This window comes from Fundulus heteroclitus, chromosome 5 (assembly GCF_011125445.2).
Source record: "Fundulus heteroclitus isolate FHET01 chromosome 5, MU-UCD_Fhet_4.1, whole genome shotgun sequence".
NCBI classification, from domain to species: domain Eukaryota; kingdom Metazoa; phylum Chordata; class Actinopteri; order Cyprinodontiformes; family Fundulidae; genus Fundulus; species Fundulus heteroclitus.
In genome coordinates, this window is record NC_046365.1 from 31635896 (window position 1) to 31657947 (window position 22052).

The 22052-nt window shown below is 37.8% G+C and overlaps 1 protein-coding gene across 1 annotated transcript in view; it reads right to left on the bottom strand.

Moving 5' to 3' along the window:
- LOC118563208 (mitotic spindle assembly checkpoint protein MAD1-like) overlaps nucleotides 1-22052 on the bottom strand; it is a 65581-nt gene that overhangs the window by 17072 nt on the left and 26457 nt on the right. The window contains exon 6 of the mRNA XM_036137422.1: nucleotides 12105-12298. Within this exon, the coding sequence (XP_035993315.1) occupies nucleotides 12105-12298 (194 nt within the window). The remainder of the gene's footprint in view (nucleotides 1-12104; nucleotides 12299-22052) is intronic.

The following is a 22052-nucleotide window of genomic DNA, read 5'->3' on the forward strand; positions in this document are numbered from 1 at the left end:
ATGGACATGATCAGCAATATTCAATAATAACAGTATAGGGCAGTATAATATCTTCCACAGCATTAAACCACCATCAGCCTGAACTATTGATACAAGGGAGGATGGATCCATGCGTTCACATTATTTACATAAAAGTCTGTCCCCATATCTGAATCTTGCAGCTAAAATTGTTCAATGACTCATCAAACCATGCAATGGTTTCCAATCTGTTCTTGTCCTATTTCACCGAGTATGTGTGGATCATAAACTCGATTTGTTTTAGTTGACCGAACTGTCTCCTGGTATGGTCTTCTGCTGCTGTAACCCTTCTACTTTAAGGTTCAACGTGGATTTATAAATACTGTATTGCACACCTTGCTTGTAATGAGTCGCTATGTGACTTTCAATTATGTCAAACCAGTCTGCCCATTTTCTTTCAACATCAACAAGCCAGTTTTCATCTGATTTCAATATCTTCTTTATTTCAGACCATTTTCGGTAAACTGTTGTAGACCCTTCTTGTAGACCATTCTCCACAGTTTGAAATATTCAGACCAGGCAATCTAGTGCAAACAAACATGTAGTGTTTAGTCACCTAAAATTACCTTTATTCCCCATTCTGATAATCAATTTGAGGTAGTCTTCGCCACGTCTAGGTGTCAAAATGCACTGAGTTATTGCTGTATGATTGACTGAATGGCTATTTGTGATAACGACCAACAGGTTTACAGCATAAAACAATTGGCGAGTGTGTGTGTGTGTATATATATATATATATATATATATATATATATATATATATATATATATATATATATATATATATATATATATATATACACACACACACACACACAATCAGTTTTGGAGAGTCATTAGTAATACAATTTTCTTAATGTTTTGTTTAAAAACATAACATGTTTAACATGCAGTTTGTACAGTTGTTTGTCGCCTATTGTTTAAAAGACCAATCTTCCATTAGAATCTAGGATTTGAAAGAGTCAAGTCTTCTAATAGGTCATCGTAGTCATGTGCACTGTTTATTTATAGGAAATAAGCATCTAAAGAAGTGCTTTTTCCACACACCAGCACTACAGACAGGTTGATAAAGTCATCAGAAAATAACAGGCAAATAAGATAGCATTTAAGACAGGCGGACCCCATGAGACTGCAATGCAGTGGCAAACAAAAGTTCCTTCTCCGCTTTCAGTTTTAAACCAAACAGCAAATATTCATCACTATTATTCATCCGATTTTAAATATTAAAGGACTACTGTGCAAAGGGCTGTCAGTCTGTGGCAAGGGACAGCCTTCTTATGCTCAGGAATATATTCATGACATCAATTGGATTTCAGCAGCTGCGTATCATGGTACCAATGAGACAAAGGACATATGCTCTGAACACTGACCTGAGGAGTTAGCGAGACCAACAAGTGCTGGCACGCCAACAAGCATACACAGTGACAAACATGCATGCACCCAGGCACACACAGCTACAAGTGCACTGCCTCCCTCGGGGCATGCAGGACAGAAGACTGTCAGGAGAAATCAGAGTCAACATTCCCTTCTTTCTCAGGGATTTTAAACTCCCGGGTTGCTCTCTGAAGGTTAAAATAATTTCCACTTAAAACACAGCTAATGCATTCAGTCTTGTATTCCCATCAGCCTTTGTGTTTACGGTTTATTAGTGTTTTGTTCATGTTTATCTTCATAGCAATAAGAAAAACAGCAATGAGTTGTTTTTTTTTTTTCAGTAAGCAAAGTGAAACCTAGTCCCAGAAAGCATTCAGTCTTGCCCTAGACATTTCAAACACACATTTCACATTAAGGTGTTTTTTAAATGCTTTTCTTTACATACATGAAAAGATAGTTATATGTTCTAAAGCAGACAATAGCAGTGGTTACACAATGGTATGTGAAGAAATACGATCCTGCTATTTGTTCGGTATAAATGTTAACATCTTTTGAACTCAGAATCAGCTTTATTTGCCAGGTATGTATACACATACGAGGAGCTTCACTCTGGATTGTACAACGCTCACGATGTGCTTACTTATACAATATTATAATGACAAAATAATGCAGTAATAAAACCAATCACAGTCTGCAGTGTAGAAAACATTATGAACACACTATAGGCAGACAGATTGAGATAATGCAATGGTTAGCAGAGCGCAAAGGATGCAGGAGTAAATGGTCCCATTGCTGTTATGTACATGTCTGAGGTGGAAATGATGTATAAAGGTGCATATACACGTACAAACATACATATCCACGCTGTGATGAGTGCAGGAATGCTGGAATGAATGAGAATTATGTACTGTGTTATAGTGCTGGACGATACTGAAATCCATTCATAAAGAGTTTTATTTTATCAATATGCTTTTTTTCTACAATTATCAAAAAAAATCAAAGCATATATTTTAAGTGCAGCCCTGGCCAGTTTATGCTGTTTCTTACTGAGATATTTTTAGATAAAAGGACACACAAACACTGAATTAAAATTCGACCAACTTAAAAAAAAAAACAAAAAACAGCAAGACTGTTCTCTGAACTCTTTGAAGGCGACAGAGCGTTCCTGGGTCTGCGTTTGTGATTGGTTGGTAGGACTAATTCAATTCAATTAAATTTTATTTATATAGAGCCAATTCATGAAACATGTCATCTCAAGGCACTTTCAAAAGTCATATTCAATCAGATTATACAGATTGGTCAAAAAATGTCCTATATAACGGAACCCAGTTGATTGCATCAAGTCTTGACAAGCAGCATTCACTCCTCCTGAAAGAGCGTAGAGCCACAGGGAGAGTCGTCTGCATTGTCCATGGCTTTGCAGCAATCCCTCATACTGAGCAAGCATGGAGCGACAGTGGAAAGAAAAACTCCCCATTAACGGGAAAGAAAACCTCCAGCAGAGGTAATACTGTAATATGTACATGAGGTAGGTGGATTTGGTATACAGTATACACAATATGAACAATAAAATGAACAGTAGAAAGGAACGGCGGGACTCTTGAGAACGTTTATCTGACCACCTCACATATATGGGGCAGGAGTCAACCACAGCAGTGAATCAGAATCCTGTTTTAACAAGCCACAAATCTATGGAGCACTCATTTCCTCTTAAAATGACAAGAAGATGCATACGTTTCTATATCCTACAGGGTGCTGTGAATAGTGTTGCGACGGGGCACAGGAAGTCCTCTCGTCTGTCATTCCCTTTAGATGAGCTTGTCATGCTATCCTACTCTCAAAAACAATTGAAAAGAAACATGTTTATGGACAGCGGCAGAAAATGTGCAAACCGTCTCATTAAATCTTAATGGTCAAGACAGAAAAAAAAATAACCATCTCATCAAAAGGAAACAACATCTGCAGAATGGATCTGTTTTGGCTGCTGGCCCATTTCTTCCAGCACTGAGTTATATCAAAAGTAAGGTAATGATGGCTCGTGATGCATCTTATAGGAATTCACACTCTTGTGAGGCGTTAATCATTCCTGAGTGGCTGTTAAAGTTGAGACACGTCATTAAAACAGGACCTTATCCTTAAACTGTTCCTTATTAACTGCCCTCTTCCTTCACAGTTTCTACAAACTACTCAACGTTTTATAAATAGCATATACTCATTTAATCGGCTACACTGACATATCATCTCCAATCGACTACATGTTTTTCATTTCCTCAACCTTCCCTCAGGTGATAGACTACAGTTAATTGGGAGTAGGTTTTAATGAGGTGGCCTTAAGATTATATCGTTCCCTTTCATTAGGAAGGGAACACTGAGGAGGCAGTGTCAACGAAGTTAAAGAAGAGCGAGGAAAAGCAAAGAAAGGCACGGAAAATCTCTCCATGAAGAATATCTGGAAACTTCTAGTCTGTGGATTGCACATCTCTCCTTGTTTATTTGGTAATCGATAGCAGAGGTGTGTGAGCCAAGGACAGAGTCTACTTTGGGAGTTGAGAGGAAAAAAAACAACCTTTAATCTAAAAAAAATAATAATGGTGCCCTAACTGGTCTGACTCAGGTAAGTTGTAAATTACACTCGAAAGGTGAGTCTTGAGAACTTAACAAATGTAAAGCTCCATTTATGTCTTTTCTGTACCATGAAAGTACAGTGCTGTGTAAAAGTCTTTTCACAATTTTCTTCTCACTTTTTTTTTTTTTTTTGCTTTTGGTTTTTCTCAGTCATAGAGCGAGCTAGGTGTTATGTCATTACAACACTGTCTTCTTTAAAACATAATTTTTACCAAATAAAACTGATTTAGTAAAAGCAGAAATGTAAGAGACCATGGATTATTGTTGTTATTCCTGTAAAATATAATTGATAGAAAATAAAAATGTTAGCTAATTAATAACTTATAATTGTGATTTGATTGAGTCTGAAAATCTTAAAAGAGAGTGGTTTTCTTTACTCTACAAGTCAGCAGAAATCTGACCAGGGTGCTACTGGTAAAACTGCCAAAACTAATTGATGGATGCACGTGCAAATAAAACTGAATAACTGAAGTAGCTCTATTTCCTATTTCAAAATTTGACACATTTCCTTGTCCCATTAACTGTAATTTAAAACAAATACAACATTGCTCATCCTCATTTTATAATAATAAAGGGTTTTGGCCACCTTCCGGTGGCCAGTCCATGCTTGTCAACAAAGATATGGTAAGCATATGGTAAACAATATTTGCATCTGAATGTGCATTTATAAGCATATTATATAACTTTCTCTTTGTACTAAATTACATTACTCTTCCACGCAACATTTCAAGAACTGAGCTCTTAATCAAATGAACCAATTGTGTACAGTACCATCTAAATTCACATGTAAACAATTATGTGGCTGTATAGCACAATTACAATAAAATCTAGACTAAAGAAAAATCTAGACCAAAGCTCATGAACATAATTAGCCAAAAGCACATATGTCTCATACGTAGAAGAATCCAAGAATGGAACCTTGTGGCACCCCACATGACTGAGGAGCATGGTGGGAAGATGCATAATTAATCACAACTGTGACAGAACTGTGTATTACACAGTTCTGTCACAGCATGTAAACCAATTAAATGCTGAACTACAGATACCAACAGGGTGGTTTAAGCAGGAAAGGTCCATGAGGTCCAGCAGCAGCTGGACAAGAGGGCAACCCCGGTCAACAGATATAGAAATTTTAATATTTGACCTGCTGATATTGTTGTCACGATACCAACATGTAAAGAGAACACAAAATATCATTACCGAGTCAAAAGTGCATGGATCGGGCCATACTTAGACAGTTTTTAATTAGAAGATAAAAGTCACAATCTTGCGAGAGTAAAGTCTTGATTTTACCAGAAAAAAAAAATCTCTCTCTCTCTCTCTCTCTCTCTTTAAATTGATTTCAGGACAGCAGGTTTTTATTTAACTATGTTTTTGATATTGTACTTGATTTTTTTTTTGGTAACTAAATGTTTAACTGTCTCTTTGTCAGGACAATCTTATAAAAGATCTTTGATCTCAAGGATTCTTATTCTGGTAAAAAAAAAGGTTGATAATGATGAGAGATTTATTTTAGTGCAACGACGATTCAGTAAAAAAAATTATTATATTAACATCCCACTTGGTAGACCTGGGCAGAATCAGCGGCAGCTTTACACGTGTGTGATTCGCGGCGCAGCAAGTACCGGTCCCATCCAAACGCACCGTTTTAAATGCCGCAATACCCCGGTGCCAAATTAGTACCGGTATACCGAACAACCCTCCCTGATCAACAATCAGAGCTGATCAAGGAGATTTGGCCGATTCCCATCTCTAGCGGATTTATTGGTAGAAAAAGTATTTTTCTTTAGGCAACATCCATTTAATCTCTATGCATGAACTAATAATCTCTCAATGCTTTGATGTCAGGTGGATATTAAACCATGTTTTAATCGGGACCTTTAATGAACTATTAATGTGCAAGTCGTGTTTCTCCCTCACTTGAGTAACAGAAATGTAAAACAACGCACTCACAGATCTACGGTATTTATCTTACTGATTATTAGAGCCTCATAAATACCTAATCAGCAGTACTAATCAGCCCCATCATCCTAGGAGGAGGGAGCTAAAAATATACATACAAGGACAAGTTAGGATCATACACAAACACAGTTTGAGCATACCTTTTAAATAAAACACAGATATTAGACTTTGTTTAATGTAACATCGTTTCATTATTAACAAGCAGAACTTCTCTTGATAAACTATGTGCAGCTACGCAGCTTCTGAATCAAACTGATTCTTATTTATACCAATACTGCAAAGACAGTCAACTTTGACACTCACAACTTTAGATCTTTCAGCACCCTACAAAGACTGGCTGTTAGAAAAATCACAGTCAGGCTTCTGGCTATGTTTGTAAAATTGATCAAAAACAAGAGCACCGGGTTCCAACATTATCTGATATCTTGTGAGTCTAAAGCATCGAGTTGAAGTAAGACTAAAATTTGAAATATCTAAAGTAAAAAAAATAATTTTCTTGCCATCCTATCCTTACTGCTTGCCCTTTTGAAAGAGTCTGAGATGTGAAAGCCTTTATTTATTCATCCTCTCTTTTTGCTCTTCTCCACCTCTAGTACCAGTGCTTTATTTAATCTAATGTTGAAGTTATCTTGTGTTATTAAGTTCCTTGGATTCAGTCTCTGAGGATTGCAAGTGTCAGTCAAATTTCAAGGCAATTTATCCATCAGCTCCTGTGTGTTGGGCTGATTGACAGTACCTACCCTAAATCTATCCCCCAGGGACGGCTAAAAGCATGTCTTCTAAGCACAACAGAGATATAATAATGCTTATATATTTAATGACGTAATGGCGTTAACCAAAATGCTCTCAAGGTCCTTCACTGTGCATAGCTAATGTACAGCAACACTAATCTCACCTTCAGTTTATAACAGGCAACAATCACACATACGCCAACAGTGCAACATAAACTGCACATGGCATTTTAGAAAACGGAGGAAAACACTGCTGACAGTAGGTAAGATCTGGTTGTCTGTTAAGTGTGTACAACCCAGTCAGGCAGGTACACGTGTAAATCTAGCATGCCTGTCCATTTGCTTTAAACTTCAGGGTCATGTCTGTGCACCACACATGGTAACATCTTGACTTCCAGGCAACAGGAAAGAAGCTTAACAGTGTCTTTTAAACAATTTGCAATTTCAAACTTTCATTTTTTTAAATCATCTCTTATAACCAGAATGACTAGCCAGGCATTTTCTTTTAGTGGACGCTTAGCAAGTGATTGTGTGATAGCCAAAATCAGCTTTTATTAAAAGTACATCATCAATATTGCAGTGCTTTAAGTGACAAAAGTTGAAAATTGAATGTAATAATTTGATAAATTTGTGAGAGAGGTTTAGATAAAAATGTCAAACTCAGTGCACTGGACTGAATCATATGTCTACATGTTTAAGACATAATTCAAATTCCAATTTAATATGTTAAAAAGATGATTAAATCCTTTCTTAGTACCAACAGCTAATCACTTCAAGCCTCAGAGTTTTTATTTTTTTTTCCAGAAATAATCAATGTTTCATCTAGTAAACATCAATTAGAGTTTATGAATGAATGACATTACACGGTATTCTGTGGATTGTGTTGGACCAAAAACACTGATTAAGCCCTTTTTAAAAAAGATCAAAAATAGCTCATTTAAATTTGATTAAAAGTAAGATCAGGAAAGTGAGATGCATCTACAAGCCAAATGAATGTAGCATTATTTTGGTACACAATTTGTTTCTGTCCATTTCAGAAGCTCGAGGTAAGTGCTTTGGTGTCTTGCAGCAAAGTGAGCTGAACACACTCCTGCAGCACCTTGTTTAAGAACCCAGCTGTGGGTCATTGGTGCCAATCTTTTTTTTTTTTTTTTCTAATTAGTAAGTCCATGAAAAATAAAGCATCAGGCATAAAATCCAGTTCTTTACGGGACTCAGCTTACCATGGTTCGCAGCACTTTAACAAAAATAAATGAAAAAAATAAAAAAAAGATTCACAGTGGACTTACAGAAGACATTTCAACAAATTTGCAACTTGACGATCGATCGATCGATGGACGAACACATGTAGATATATTTGGAGAGAAGAGCATAGATGGTGGAAAATGGAATAGGATGCATGGACAGGTGTAGTAGGGACAGATGGAAAAAAAAGAAAATTAGTGGACGGCTGAATGGCCGAGAAGTGAAGCGTCTCATTTTCATTTACAGAGAAACAGATGAATGGCTGGAAAAGATGGATGGCAAGGCGGATACGTGAATGAGACAAGGATATAAAGTCTGGAAAAAGAAAGATGTACATATTTATTCTATACTTAACAGACCATCACCCCTCTTGACTTCATAATGCACACTTGTCCCATTGAACTCAAATTCAGATCTTAGCAACATTAGCAGTTTTTAAAATGCAGCTAATTTTTATGAAATCATATGGAAAGATTTGTCTACCCTAATACTGCATACTTGCATGGATTATTGCATATTCGTGGGAGTATGCAATTACTCTTTAGGTTCCAGAATTTATAAGCAATCGTGTTGCTTCAGTTTATCCATTATTTCTACAGACTTTCAAACAGCTTCATACAGCTGCTGGAGTTGTAGGGATTTAATGATGAAAAGAACTAAAGTTTTTGCAACAACACCTAAAGCCATGATGAAGACCGAAACAAAAAAACGATTTAGTTATCACATAATGAGGCAGATCTTACTCATGCTGAGACGAGGCTGAGCATGACGACAAGAATTTTGTCTAGCAATTTTTTTCCCCTCAATATTACTCTCAGACTAGAGTGATGTTAGCCGAAAATCTATTTGACTGTAGGTTGGTGAAAACATTTCAATCAGTGTCATACAGAGATGAATTCATTAACACACAACAAGCAGAGGAACGTGACTGTGGCTAGTTAAAAAGCTTATATCATAGAAAGGGGATTTGGTTGCCTCTGCTGGAGGGGGATATTAGCAGGATTATCTGGCAATCCTGCTGCTGAGGTGAAGAACATTAGAATCCTATTTGTAACGACTTCTGTGCTTCCTCTTCAAAATCCCAAGTTTTTTTTCCCCCTCATCCCCAGACTATCCAGCCATTAAAATGCATATTCCTGCATCCCAGATTATAGACATACCCATGAAATAAAATGCGTTATTATTCATATTCTACACAAGCACACACCGAATCGAAACCTTAAGACTGGGTAAAATGTTATTAGCGTTCACATTTCACGCTGCTGGATTGTCACTAGGTTGTAGGTGGAACTTCGAAAAGCAATCAGACGACACAGGAGCAAGAGACAAAACTAATCAAGTGGGCAAATTATTGAAAGATGTTTTATTCTCGAACAGGTCAACAGCAGATCAAATCTTACAGACTAATTTAAATTTCTATGGACCGTCTTACTATATCCCGGTCTCTACAGCAATGGCCTGCTGCTAGAGGCTGACTTGTGCAGCTTAATAATTCTGCCACCTACAGGGACAGGAATCGTGACAATGTAACATGTAAATGACTGAAAAAAGAAAAGAAAAAAGAAGAAGCCAGATTTATGTGTGGATCCTGATGTTACCTCAAACCTTTGAGCGGCTGCTTAGCAGCCTGTGCTTAATAGCAGTTCAATTATTTGTCACTGTTTTCATAGTTTTCTACTCCTGTTTTTTTCTAACTTTTTGCATCTTTTAAAAAAAAGGTACATAATCCACTTTTTGCCCTTAAATGCATCTATTTGTGTGCTTGAATTCTCAAGGAGAGCAGGAAAGTTGAATGTAGTCTCTCCAGGTGCTGCATAGATATTTTCATACTCTCCTTGGGTTATATTTTTTAAGTCGTTCAGTTTACCATTACATTTTTAGAACAATTTTGTCACGGTATTTGATGTGGAGCTGCTAAACAAGGTCATGGACTCCCACCTAACTAATTTCGTTAAACCACCATTTTTATTTCTCGCCGCAATTTTGTAGTCCTAGGTCAAGGATGCTGAAGTAGAAGTAGATAAGTGACAATCTCCGGTTGTTGGGTGTATCAACCCACACAATGGGGCATTCCTCAAATGACGTCACATTTGTCTGATCAATATTTGACTCATACAAGTAAACGATTCAAGCGTTACCACTCTACATTTGTAAGACCGTAAGTTGGCCGCGACATATGCGTCTAAATTTAGCAATTTGAGGAATGCCTTATTCATTACACCGCCCCCAGCATACAGAAATGGCCAAACAAACCTCAGAACAGGGGTAAAAGAGGGGTTGTAAAGCAACAATAACGAGGAATTCAAACCAAACCGTTGCAGCTCGGCTTTATATAGACCACAGCTGAATGATTTAAGTGTGATAGGGGAAGGATTTAAAAGCATATGTCACATTTCAAGCTTCACTCGAAACAGTTATATATGTTTTCATGGTTAATAAGTGTGAAGTGTGCAACCCAAATAGTTCTAATTCCAAACCCCACTACATGCATTTAATGCACACTGCATACTAATATAGAAGGCATTCACATTTATTTGGCTGTAAATGCATCTCTGCACATGTGAGTGAATGAAAAAGGAAAGTGGGATAAAATGAGATTGGTATCAAAGAGACTGTGGCTAAGAATGAGGCTAACATGTGAGCATTGTAGCGTGAAAATGCACACCAAGAGGGCATTACAAAAGAGCGTCTGTTTGTGTTCTTAGATACAGTCTGAGGTTAACAAATATTGACAGTAAATTATCTCCTCCAGCAGCGTCTCAGGTGGGTGAACTGGACACACTAGCAATAACAATAATAATAATTAGACGCCCAAACTCACACATTATGCTCATTCTAATCCCACTATTCATATTATGATGTCAAAGTTTACCCCAGCAGCAGTCAAATGAGTACTTGAGCAAGGCATTAACTACGTACAAAGATATTAAAAATGCCCCCTAACTCTTTGGAATGATTTCCCAGGTTTGGATTTTAGCTGCAGGTCCCCTATCATCACACAACCAAGCAACAACACACAGTGATTACCCGCGGTTACAAGCTCAGATCAGAGCTGCGGAGAGAATGGGGAAGATAAACAAAAACAGAGATAAAGGGGATAAATGTGCACGGCACAGGAAAGAGATCGGAAAGGAAGAAAAGAGACAAAGATGTGAGAGAGAGGGAAGGACAACATTTCCCCCCACTAAAGCTACTTAAGTAAAGGATTTGCTCAACAGCTAAGGGACAGTCACATACAGTTTGTATTTAACCCGCTCAATAAGTGTACAGGGAGTAAGAGGGAGATTAAAGCTTTGTGTCACTGTCCTATCATCACTCTGATACTCTATATCACAAACACTAAATTCTTCTACTAATGTTCTCAGCTCAACGAGACAAGAATCAACACTATAAAAAAATACAGAAAACCGCTGTATATTCTCATTTTAGCCTTCTCCTCTATGACCACAGGACATATGCTAACAAAAGCTCCTCCAGTTACTGGTAACTACCTGGAACCTTATATGATCTCATCAAATGTGATGGTGTGGAGGTTAGAAAGCACACATCCACACTTAAAAAGTTGTGTCATTGCATCCGAATTGATCTTGGATTCCAGATGATAGCATATTTAAATAACCTGTATCCAAGTTGCTAAACTCAACTCCGGTGACCTGTTGGTTATGTACAGGTTGAGAGTTCAAGTCAGCTGCACAGCCTGCTGTCTTGTAAATGGCTCCGTGTTTTCTACTAGAATCCACGTTTTTTTACTCTTTACAATAATGTCCCCAGTGAAAGTGTAATGGCTGTATCAGTTTTCTGTCTTGTGATATGCGTTGTTCACTGCACTGAGAGCCCATTCATTAAATTTTGGTCCAAACAGACTTTTTAGACACCTGAAAAAAGGCTGATCATTAGGTTCTCTTCAAACATGCCGTAATTTCCAGACTATAAGGTGCACTTAAAAGCCTTTAATTTTCTCAAAAAAGTGTGCATTATAATCAAGAGTGCCTATATGGATTAATTCTGTTAGTGTTTACTGACCCATAAGCGATTGTTTGTGGTACACGGCGCTCACTGCGCTCGGTCAAAATGTTTTAGTATGACTTTTTGTCAATAAAACTAGACTGTATGCTAGGGTATGGAATGAGTCCTCGTAGTTTTGCATACCTTTTTGAAGAGCAAAGAGTCCTGCATGTGCTCTGCATAGGCCGAGGTGAGCCTGTACTGGTTCTCGGTGGTTATGTCTATCTGGTAACCGGTGAGGACGTAGCAGACGGTGCGAAACTCTTGAATCTTTTTTTGAAACACCTCCTTCAGCCTCTGGTTCCTCAGCTCAGAGCTCTCCATCTGCTTACGTAAATCTAGAAAACAAACAAAAAAGGTCATACTTCAGTCAAGAGTTTTGATCGCCACACTGAATGTACAGTAAGCATGACGGATATTTTTTTGTTACATTCATCTTAATATAAACCTGCATTGAATACATTTCACATATGATTTGCAGCCCTCTCTGCAAAACATAGTGTTTGTAAGCATTCAGATTGCCCCACCTCTTTGTACAACTGCTCACTTTAGTTCCACAATATAAAATAATGCAAAGAGTGAAGTAAAGCTAAAGCCCAACAGAGAACCATAGCACGGTGCTCATCATGAAGAGCAGAAACAGGATGAGGCATCACTTTAACTTGTTGAAAAGCAATGTGCAATCATTGGACAGCTTGATTTGTAAAGTCAGCAAAATGTCTCCATATTGGATGAAGTAAGTCATTTTAGAATGAATTATTACCAATATTGTTTCCATAAAGAAGTTAAAAGACAAAGAGGTGTAATAGTGCGAGAGAAGATTAAAAAGAAATGCAGTCAAATTCAGACTTCATAATCCAAATCCTCATTTGGAAAAAGGTTTTATCATCTTCCAGTGAAGGAAACATTTTCCTATTTCCTGCTGTTGAGTTTTGAGGCTGGACTGTGCAGACCTGCATACAGTATGATTGATGTTCTCTGTGATGAATGAAATTCAAATTTAAGAGATGGATGCTCAAATTCCACCTTTGACATTTTAACTACTTTGAAGACTAATCCTGGTCCAATATGGAGCCCACACCATGTACACCTGTGTAAATGGCGAACTTTCAGTGCGTGCTCATTGAAATCAATTTCCACAAGGAGTTTCAAAAATTAAAACTTTGCATATAAACACATTCTTACAGAATGAAATTCTTAAATGAGGAAAAAATGGGGTATGGGCTACTAGAACAAGGTAAATAAATGCTAAATAAACTGAATGCTAAGTTAATAAATCAATAACCTGAAAATTCTAATCAACTCAAATCAAATGTATTTGTACAGCACATTTAAGAACTAGTGTTGACCAGTTGTTCTTAAATGTTCTTAAACAATCAATGAGTACAAACACTGTACAAATCGAGAAAAACCTTCACACTGTGTTAAAAGCCAGAGTATAAATGTGTCTTAAGAAGAGATTTAAAAGCACCAGGAATTGACGCCTGTCTAATATGAAGGGGCAGCTGGGTCCAAAGTTTAGGCGCTACAACAGAAAAAGCCCAATCACTTCTGTGGACAAACCTGGGCCTTGAGACAGCTAAACACAAATGGACATTAGATCTAAGGTATATAGAGGGCACATAAGGCTGCAGGAGATCAGACAAATATGCAAAAACTGATAGAAAGATCGCACAGCTCATTATTCCAACTCCACCTTGCAATGAAGTAATGTATGACACAAAAACGCCCTTTATACCCCACAGCACCAAAACTACTGACGTCAGTTTTTCTGGGTGAAGAGAGCGCCACACAGATGGTTTTAGACACAAAAGCAGGATTTTAACAAATGAGCCGTAAATTATCAAAATGATGACAGAGACATTCAGACAGGACTACGAGACATCCATGTATACAGTTTATTAGCAAAAAAAAAAAAAAGTTGATTGGCTGTTAGTTGACCTTTAAAGACAGATGTATGCATTTGATCATTCTTTTAGTTACCCTCTTAAATCCTATACAAGCAGCATGGGTGTATTTTCAAGTGTTCCTATGTTGTGTCAGATATGAATTGCTTAATATATGCTAACTTTATGTTTAAGGGGGGCAAAAACACCACTAAAGAAACGTGATTCATACTTAGCTCACTTCTGTTGATTTTTAAATGTTAAAGCTTTTTAGTTTTACAATGTGAATCTACAGTGACAAAATATGGCATCTTACTTAGAAAGTGCAATAAGCAAAGGCTCCTAGTCCAAGCATCAACTGAGGCTATTTAATCTTGTCTTCATAAACTTCAGTTTCTTTTACTTTAATGTCATTTTTTTAAACTGAAAAGCCATAAAGTATTACATTCAGAGTGAAAAAAAAAGCATGACTCTCCTGGGTAACTTTGCTCTTCTCAAGTGCCAGTCACTGCTGATAAATAGTGTTTCAAGACTTCAGGAATGTGATAAAACTGTCAGGCTTTGACAGTAACAAAGCTACTATGAAAACAGCGTAACATTTCCAAGAAACGGCAACATAGAAATGCATACTAACACGCAGAAGAATAGACATGGAGCACAGGGATAGCTAACATGTCAACATTTGTGACTTTTCTTTCTCCTAAAATGTCTGACATCTGCCTTTGACTGATCCAACAGGGTTTGAGCTATATGATGCTGAAAAGCTGACTGGAAAACTCACATCCTTTGTCATTTTTTTTAAATTATACATTTTGTATAAATATTAGAGTCCATATTTACCAAACTTCTCAATGTGGATGTTCAGTGTTGAGAATAAAAAAAAAAATGCACTGGGGCCTTGAGGTTGCAAAATACTAACTCTCCCAGTTATTTAAGGTTAGGGGCCTGTGGTGACCCTCCACTCCACAGTACTGTCCTCCCCAAGAATGTGCTACACCACCTCAGAAACTGTGCTCAGTGGTTTGCCCAGGGGTCCCCTGCCTAAGTGTATGTATCAGTTATGTACACAGCAGCCAAAATAATGTAGAGACAATATGTTTAAAGCCCCATTTACACTACCCTTGTTAAACCGATCCATGCCGAGCACGGACTGAGCTTGGATCAGTTAACCATGCCGAGCTTGGTTCTGACGACCATTTACACCCTATCACCCTAGCCTCCTAGTGACGATCTACGGTACTATGGATTGAAAGAGGGACTCAAGCAAATGAAAATGCCGGCACCTGTAACATTCAGGAAGTTATGCTTGGTTATAATTGCTTTTTGCGGAGAGTCAGGCGAAGAAAGCAACCTTTGGTGAATTTACTTGACGGAGTCGGCTTCTGGGACGTGGATAAGACAAACAAACGTCTAATCAGGGCCTACATACGCAGGAAACAACGACAGACGTCAAGGTTCATCACTCTGCTAAGCAGAATCATCACATGAAACCGTGTGGCACCGTAGGGAAGCTAGTATTTTTATGAATGTCTGAAACCACAAAACTAGTCAGCTGACTGTAAGGAGATGACATGGTCTGCTCATGCGCTCTTTGTTATCAGAGAACCGAGCCACTGAAGAACCGGGCCGAGCCCACCCATCGAACTGGTCTGCATTTAGCGCGGTCTGGTTGTGTCTGTCTGGCACGGTCCAGTTCAGTTTGTGATCCATTTACACTCGATAGTTATCTCAGTTACCGAGCTCGAACTGGTCTCGGCACGGTTACAAAAAGGGTAGTGTAAACGGGATATAAGTATACAACACGAAAGAAATAAGGGCAAAAATAAGTATACGCACCAGTGTGTGTAATGTTGGACTTAAAGGCAGCTTGACAGCTGGTGAGAGAAGTCAAAAGTTGTGAGATGTCCTCCCAAACTTCCTTTCTTCATCGTACTAATTAAGATGGGACTGAACTTTCCCTTAATAATATGTTTTGTTTCTAAAACTAACTGAACAAACGTTAGTATTTAATCTTCTCTCCAGTTAGGTTTGTTAATAGGATTAATGGCTGCAATTATTACTTCTTCAAATGTATGGGTTTATAAACATAAGCTCCCCCTGTTTAGAAACGTGTCATAAAAAAATGGTAAGAACAGATATTGTCTAGTTTACTACAGCAATTTAATGGATACATTCAGACATTCATAAAAAATTGAAGCCTGAGTGTGTTGCATACAGACTTATCTTAGGAAAGTTTTCACAATTTTATCTTGAGAAGAACACTCTCAAATCAGTCATTGGTTGTTGACAGGGGTTTTCTAAAAACGTCATCCAGGATCAGCTTTGGGGCAAAGCCAAATGTTATAAATCACATCTGAGATTGGTCCTTCAATTTGCTCAAAGTGAGACTGATGCTATATAGCCAACTTTGAGCAAAGCTTTGGATAAAAAAGAAAATGGTATATGCAAGTCTTTTATTAACGGTTTTCTTAAGAAAGAACTGAGAAGTTTAATAAATATGAGCCCAGATCTCTACCTAGCAAAGGTAAGTAGAAAAAGAAATACAAAAGAACTTCAAAAGAACCAGTTACAGTGCAAAACCATTGCTAAAGCTCCCTTCTCTGGACACAAAGAGGTAAGGTTAGGAGGGCAGAAGGAAAAAGTAAGGGAGGGATGGTCAGAGTGAGGGAGGTAGCAGGGTTTATACAATGGGATGAAGGGAATAAAGTTTGGAAATCCAAATATTTTTCTCCATGCTCTCCTTTCTTATCTAAACCTGGAAACATGTAATCAGGAGAAATGCAGAAGAATAAGAAATTAAAAATGTTATTCAAATATGCAGAGCAATCCTGACATGTTGCAGAAATGCTCTGGACAGCTTGAATATGTGAATGGAAGCATTTGCAGCATTCATCGAGTCTTATTTTTGATGCCAAAACACAGAAAATTATCACATTGGTATGATGTGTGAATGCCTTTGCTGCTAAGAGACGCTGCTTCATTCCGATGTCTTACGACCTTTATGTTACTTGCTTCTTGTTCAAGTGGGATTAATATGAGAACAAAAAAAAAAAAGTCCCCAAGAACTTATTGCAATCTTCAATGAGATAAATAGTCACCATAGTTACCATTTACCATTTCAATGAGATGCCACTGAACTTGGCACAATATGCCTTCATGAACAACTCGTAAATTCAAGGGTTCCACTTTATTTCTGAAAAGCACTTATCGCAAATCAGGCAATCAACATAGCCTGGAGTAGTTCCCAATATTTGTAACTGTGTATGAATGTGCCCTGAGAGATTGTATTATTTGATGTGGTCAAAGTTTACCGTAGCCATGTTTTTTTAAAACAACAGGTTAAAAAAGGTTTTGAGTAAATATATTTCTGATAGAAGGATATTTACCCTAGATATTGGTAACAACCAAGGTGACCAAGACATATAAAGTATCGAAGGATAAATTACGGCATGTATAATGAGGTGGAATGGTAAATGGAATAAGTTTTAAACGCATGAAGAAAAGAAAACAAAAGTCAAGAAACAAGCTGAAATCCGTCACATTACATCTGATATGTACAACTCAATATCAGCAAGTTAAAAATAAAAGTATGACCTACAAAAAGGTTTCTCAGTACCAAAGTAATGCACAGAGAGGTATGATCAGGAGAAGCAAAGAAACCTTCATAAACTATTTCTGTTGTAAAAAATATTATTGGCAAAGGTTAAAACCGCATCTCTAAACTTCCAATGAATGTTTTAGTGACTGCTGTTGGAACCATAACCAGGAAATGGAAAGTACATAATTCACCATAAACTAGCAACAGCCAAGGTCAGCGCCTTGCGAGGTCTCTGACAGACGAATTAAAAGAATACTCAAACAACTTGTGCCAGAGCCAAAGAGCACTTCAAAGACCTTCAGAAAGACCTGGAAATAATGGGTACAATTTTCTCATAAGAATAACAAATAATACACTGAACTGCAATGGCCTCTATGCGCCCTCCCTGTGCAAGACTCCACCACAGAGGAAAAAGCGTGTTAAGGCTTGTTTCAGGTTTGCACCAGAATATTCGGACGAGCGAATGAGATACTGGAAGAATACGGTCGGTTCAGATAAGATCAAAAGGTGAACACTTTGGATGACACTGCACACATCGTGTTAAGAGTAAGAATGGTTCTGTACATCACCCCAAAAGCACCATGCTGAAAGTGAAATTTGCAGGTGGAAATATCATTCTGTGGGCTGCCTTACTGTCAGACTTCAAATAACCAAAGGGATGATAAATAAAGAAATGTACAAGAACAACTGTGACAAGGTTATGTAGATGAAATAACCACAAACTGCCACTCTGAGTCCCTGAGCAAGACCCTTAACTCCAGATTGCTCCTCGGGTGGAGCACAGTGGCAGCCCACTGCTCCCCAAGGGGATGGGTTACATGCAGACAACATATTTCATTGGAATGTATGTTGCAATGGCAATAAAGATGATTATTATGATTATGAAATAAGCGTGGATTTCCAAGCAAGACAGTTGTCCCAAACGGAGACAAAGAACCTCTTACCTGGTTTTAGAAAAGGAAAATAAAACTTAATAATCAATTACCTTACTTTCATCAAATTGAAAAGCTTTGAAAAGAACTGAGGATCAAAGGACTCCTGGAAACAACGATTTGAAGACCATTTGTGTGGACAAATGGGTCAAAAATCCCATCTGAGCAATGCAAAAAATATCTCACATATTCACATATTTCCTCTAGAAAATGTTTCTAGACTGCTCAAACATTCTGGTGATATATTTGCTAAATAGACATGAATGTTGCAATCAAGTCAAGAATTTCTTTAAGGAACATTTTCCAATCATTATAATGATTTGTTTCATGCATTTGAAAAACTAAAGAAAGTTTAATCTTTTTCCTTTATTTTTAAACACCAAATTACTATTACAATTTCTCCAATGCGGTACCGCGCACGTGACGTCACCGTCTCAAGAGCAACGCCCCTTTTGCCGCTTAGGTAGGGCATACAGGAGAGAAAGCACGGATAACCCAGCTATTACAAGCGCAACAGAAACAGCGATATGACCGACTTTACAGCCGTTAAACTTTCCCAAGACGATGTCCCAGGCGCACGGTTTACTGGTCACACTGTCGAAGAACACACATACCTTCAGCTCAAACGATGGCTTGAGGTTCGAGGGCTTAAAAAGACTGGAAAACTGGCCGAGTTGATGAATGGTAAGCTTTGTTTTTTTTTTCCTGCGCGGCGATCATGGCAGCGTCGGCCGTTTTTTTTTTTTATTTTGTTGTTTGCAATCACCGTCCAGGAATGGGTATATGTTTAATGTTTGTCTCATTTGAAATGTTTTTGAGTAAGCCTGGTAGCAGGCTATCATGTTAGCGCCTGCTACCATGATAAGCCTATATGCTATCATGGTAGCAGGCGCTACTTTATTAACATGTCGGCCACCAAAATACTCTTACCTTGACTTGATGTCGCTGGAATTGGGTCAGGATGTTCTTCGGTTGTGCCCTTTCCTCCGACAAAATGCTTGCTACATATGTACTTGAATTTGGTAACTTTTTCCGGGTTGAACTGTTGTGTAGGCCGACCGCCCCGGTCCCAGCGCACACATTTCTCCTTGGCAGTCTCGAAGAAAACATCCTTCGTATGCGGCCGATCAGCGTAACTCGAGTCGCTGTTGCACGTTCCATAGCAACAATGTTTAAAAACCATGGTCTTAGATTTGGAAAAAGCAGTCGTTTACCGAGTAAAACCTAGGCTAACGCACGTCTCTTTTACAGCAAAACAACGGCGGCTTTCCGGAGTTTGCCCCACTGCGTACCACGTGATGTGACGTCATCGTGACGTTGTGTTTCTAAAAATAGCTCGCGCGCGGTACCCCATTCCAACTTTCTTTCCTCTTTCCATGTGGAGAGTACAAACAAATTTGGAGGTAATGTTTTATTTTTGCAGTTTCCATTGAACAAATCATGACAATAGGGTTAAAATAAGTAATTTTCTAACACTGATCATTTCATTTTTAGGCAAAGTATTTCTTTTTAAAAAAGAAAACCCCTTGACATTTATTTAAGCAATGGTACTTTTAAGCTACAAATTATTACTACCGACAGTCAGTGAAGTCACACGCAGAACACTTAAGAGAAACGTCCAACCTAATCACAGATTTCTTTTTCAGGTGATCTTTGATATGTTTTAAGACGGTCAGTTGGACTGTCTACTGTTTGAAGACAGAAATATCACAAACTTTGTTAATTATCACCTAGACTTTAATTGTAAGATCTTGGTTAAAAACTCAGTTATCACTTCAGTTGACATCAAGTGGCACAGAAGAAGAACGTTTCAAGATTAAGTGAAAATGACAGCAGAGATATAAATGAACAGATGTAAAAAAAAAAAAAAAAGGAAACCTGTTAAGAATTGAAAATGGATCAGAAATTAGAGAAATGAGACAGGGTACCAGCGAGTACGCAATGACAGGAAAGAGAACCATACTTTAGAAGACAGATTAGCCAACAGATGTTCACCCAATTTCATAATAAACCCTCTCATAATACATGTCCTTCTTCAAATAGGCAGTCTCAACCTAAACTAAGAAAGAGGTCTGATAAACCTAAAACTTTAATGAAACAATTTATCAACATCTCAATAAGGCAAGATTATTGATAAAAAAAAAGCTTCTATATGGGGCACAGTTTAAATCCAGTTCTTTTCAATCAATTCAATCTAAAGTAACCATCTGCCAACAAATAAGTTGCAAACCTCTATACTATATATTTTTTTCTTCACATTTGCATCTTCTAGTTTGCAGATGAGTTATAATGTATCAGAAGGATTTACTTTTAAATTAATCAAGAAGACGGTTCAAAAGGTGAATGTGTTAGGGTCTGACAAAGCTAAACCTGACGTTTTGGGTAATAATTCCAAAATGTGTGTTTGGCACAGAAGTTGGCACTAAGTATCACCAAAAGATCACCTTACCCACAGCGGCTGTGGCAGTATCATGGACAGAAGCTACTTTTCTTCAGATGACATTGAGGTTTTTAATCAAAGTGGATGACATTATGAATGGCTTTAAATATCAGGTGTCAGCTAGACAGCTGAAGAGGAAGAGAGGATTTGTTTTTCAGCTTCACACTTTGTCCAAGCTAAACTACAAAATCAACAGAACGATGACTTTACAAGATAAAGACGTTTTGGAACAACCTAGCCAGACATCAGAACTAAATTTAACAGAATAAATGAGGGCTCACCTACAGATGTCCTCAGTCAGATAGATTTGGAGAACTTTTGCAAGGCAGAGGCAGAGCGGACAAATATCGGTAAGTCAATTTGTGAGAAGCTGATATGTTCCTATCAAACACTGAGATTAAATCAATGGAAGCTTTAACATGCATCAGTATAAAGATATGGCCACTTATACAACTGGATTGCTACATATTTTTTCTTGTTACAGAGCGAATTGTTTTTAATAGAGTTGCACAGAATAAAAGTCACACAATATGTGGAAAGTTTGAAAAAATTATCATGGCCTCATTTTTTACCTTCAGAAAACCTGGCATTTTAACAGGGGGTGTTAACCACTGAGCTCCACTGTGCTTGATTCCCTGAAATTACAAACAGTAAGAAAAACAGAAGAAAAAAAAAATCCAGGCACTTCTGTTCAGACTTTGTGCTAAAAGGTATTCATGGCGTTTCCATTACAAGAAGGCAAAAAGGTGATTCCATGTGTGTCGTCCGGGTCTGTTTGGGATCAGATGTGAGTTACCCGCTCTACATGCAAATAAAACACTTGGTCCACTTCACACAGGCAGATGGCAGCTTAGATATAAATAGCACAGCAGGTTTTTGTAAAACCAGAAACACATTCAGAGACATAAACTCATCATTATTCAGGCATGAACACCTTTCTAGTTTGCTTGAGATGCACTTACTGTTTACTTATAAATCTTTCAATAAGTTAAGGTATGCATTATTCCAACTAAATCCCCCTTTTCCACAGAAAACAGGTTCAGAATCTAGCTCAGCAAAACTTTTTGCTTTGTTGCATGATATAAAATCAGCCAACAGCTGCATCTCAATTTAGTAGTGCTTTTTAAAAGAATGTAATTTCATCTTTGGGAGGCAGGAGCAGAAGAAAAAAACACCCAGACTATAACTCTGCTACTTGTAGAGAAACACATCGGGTCTGTAGGTGGTCATTCAAAC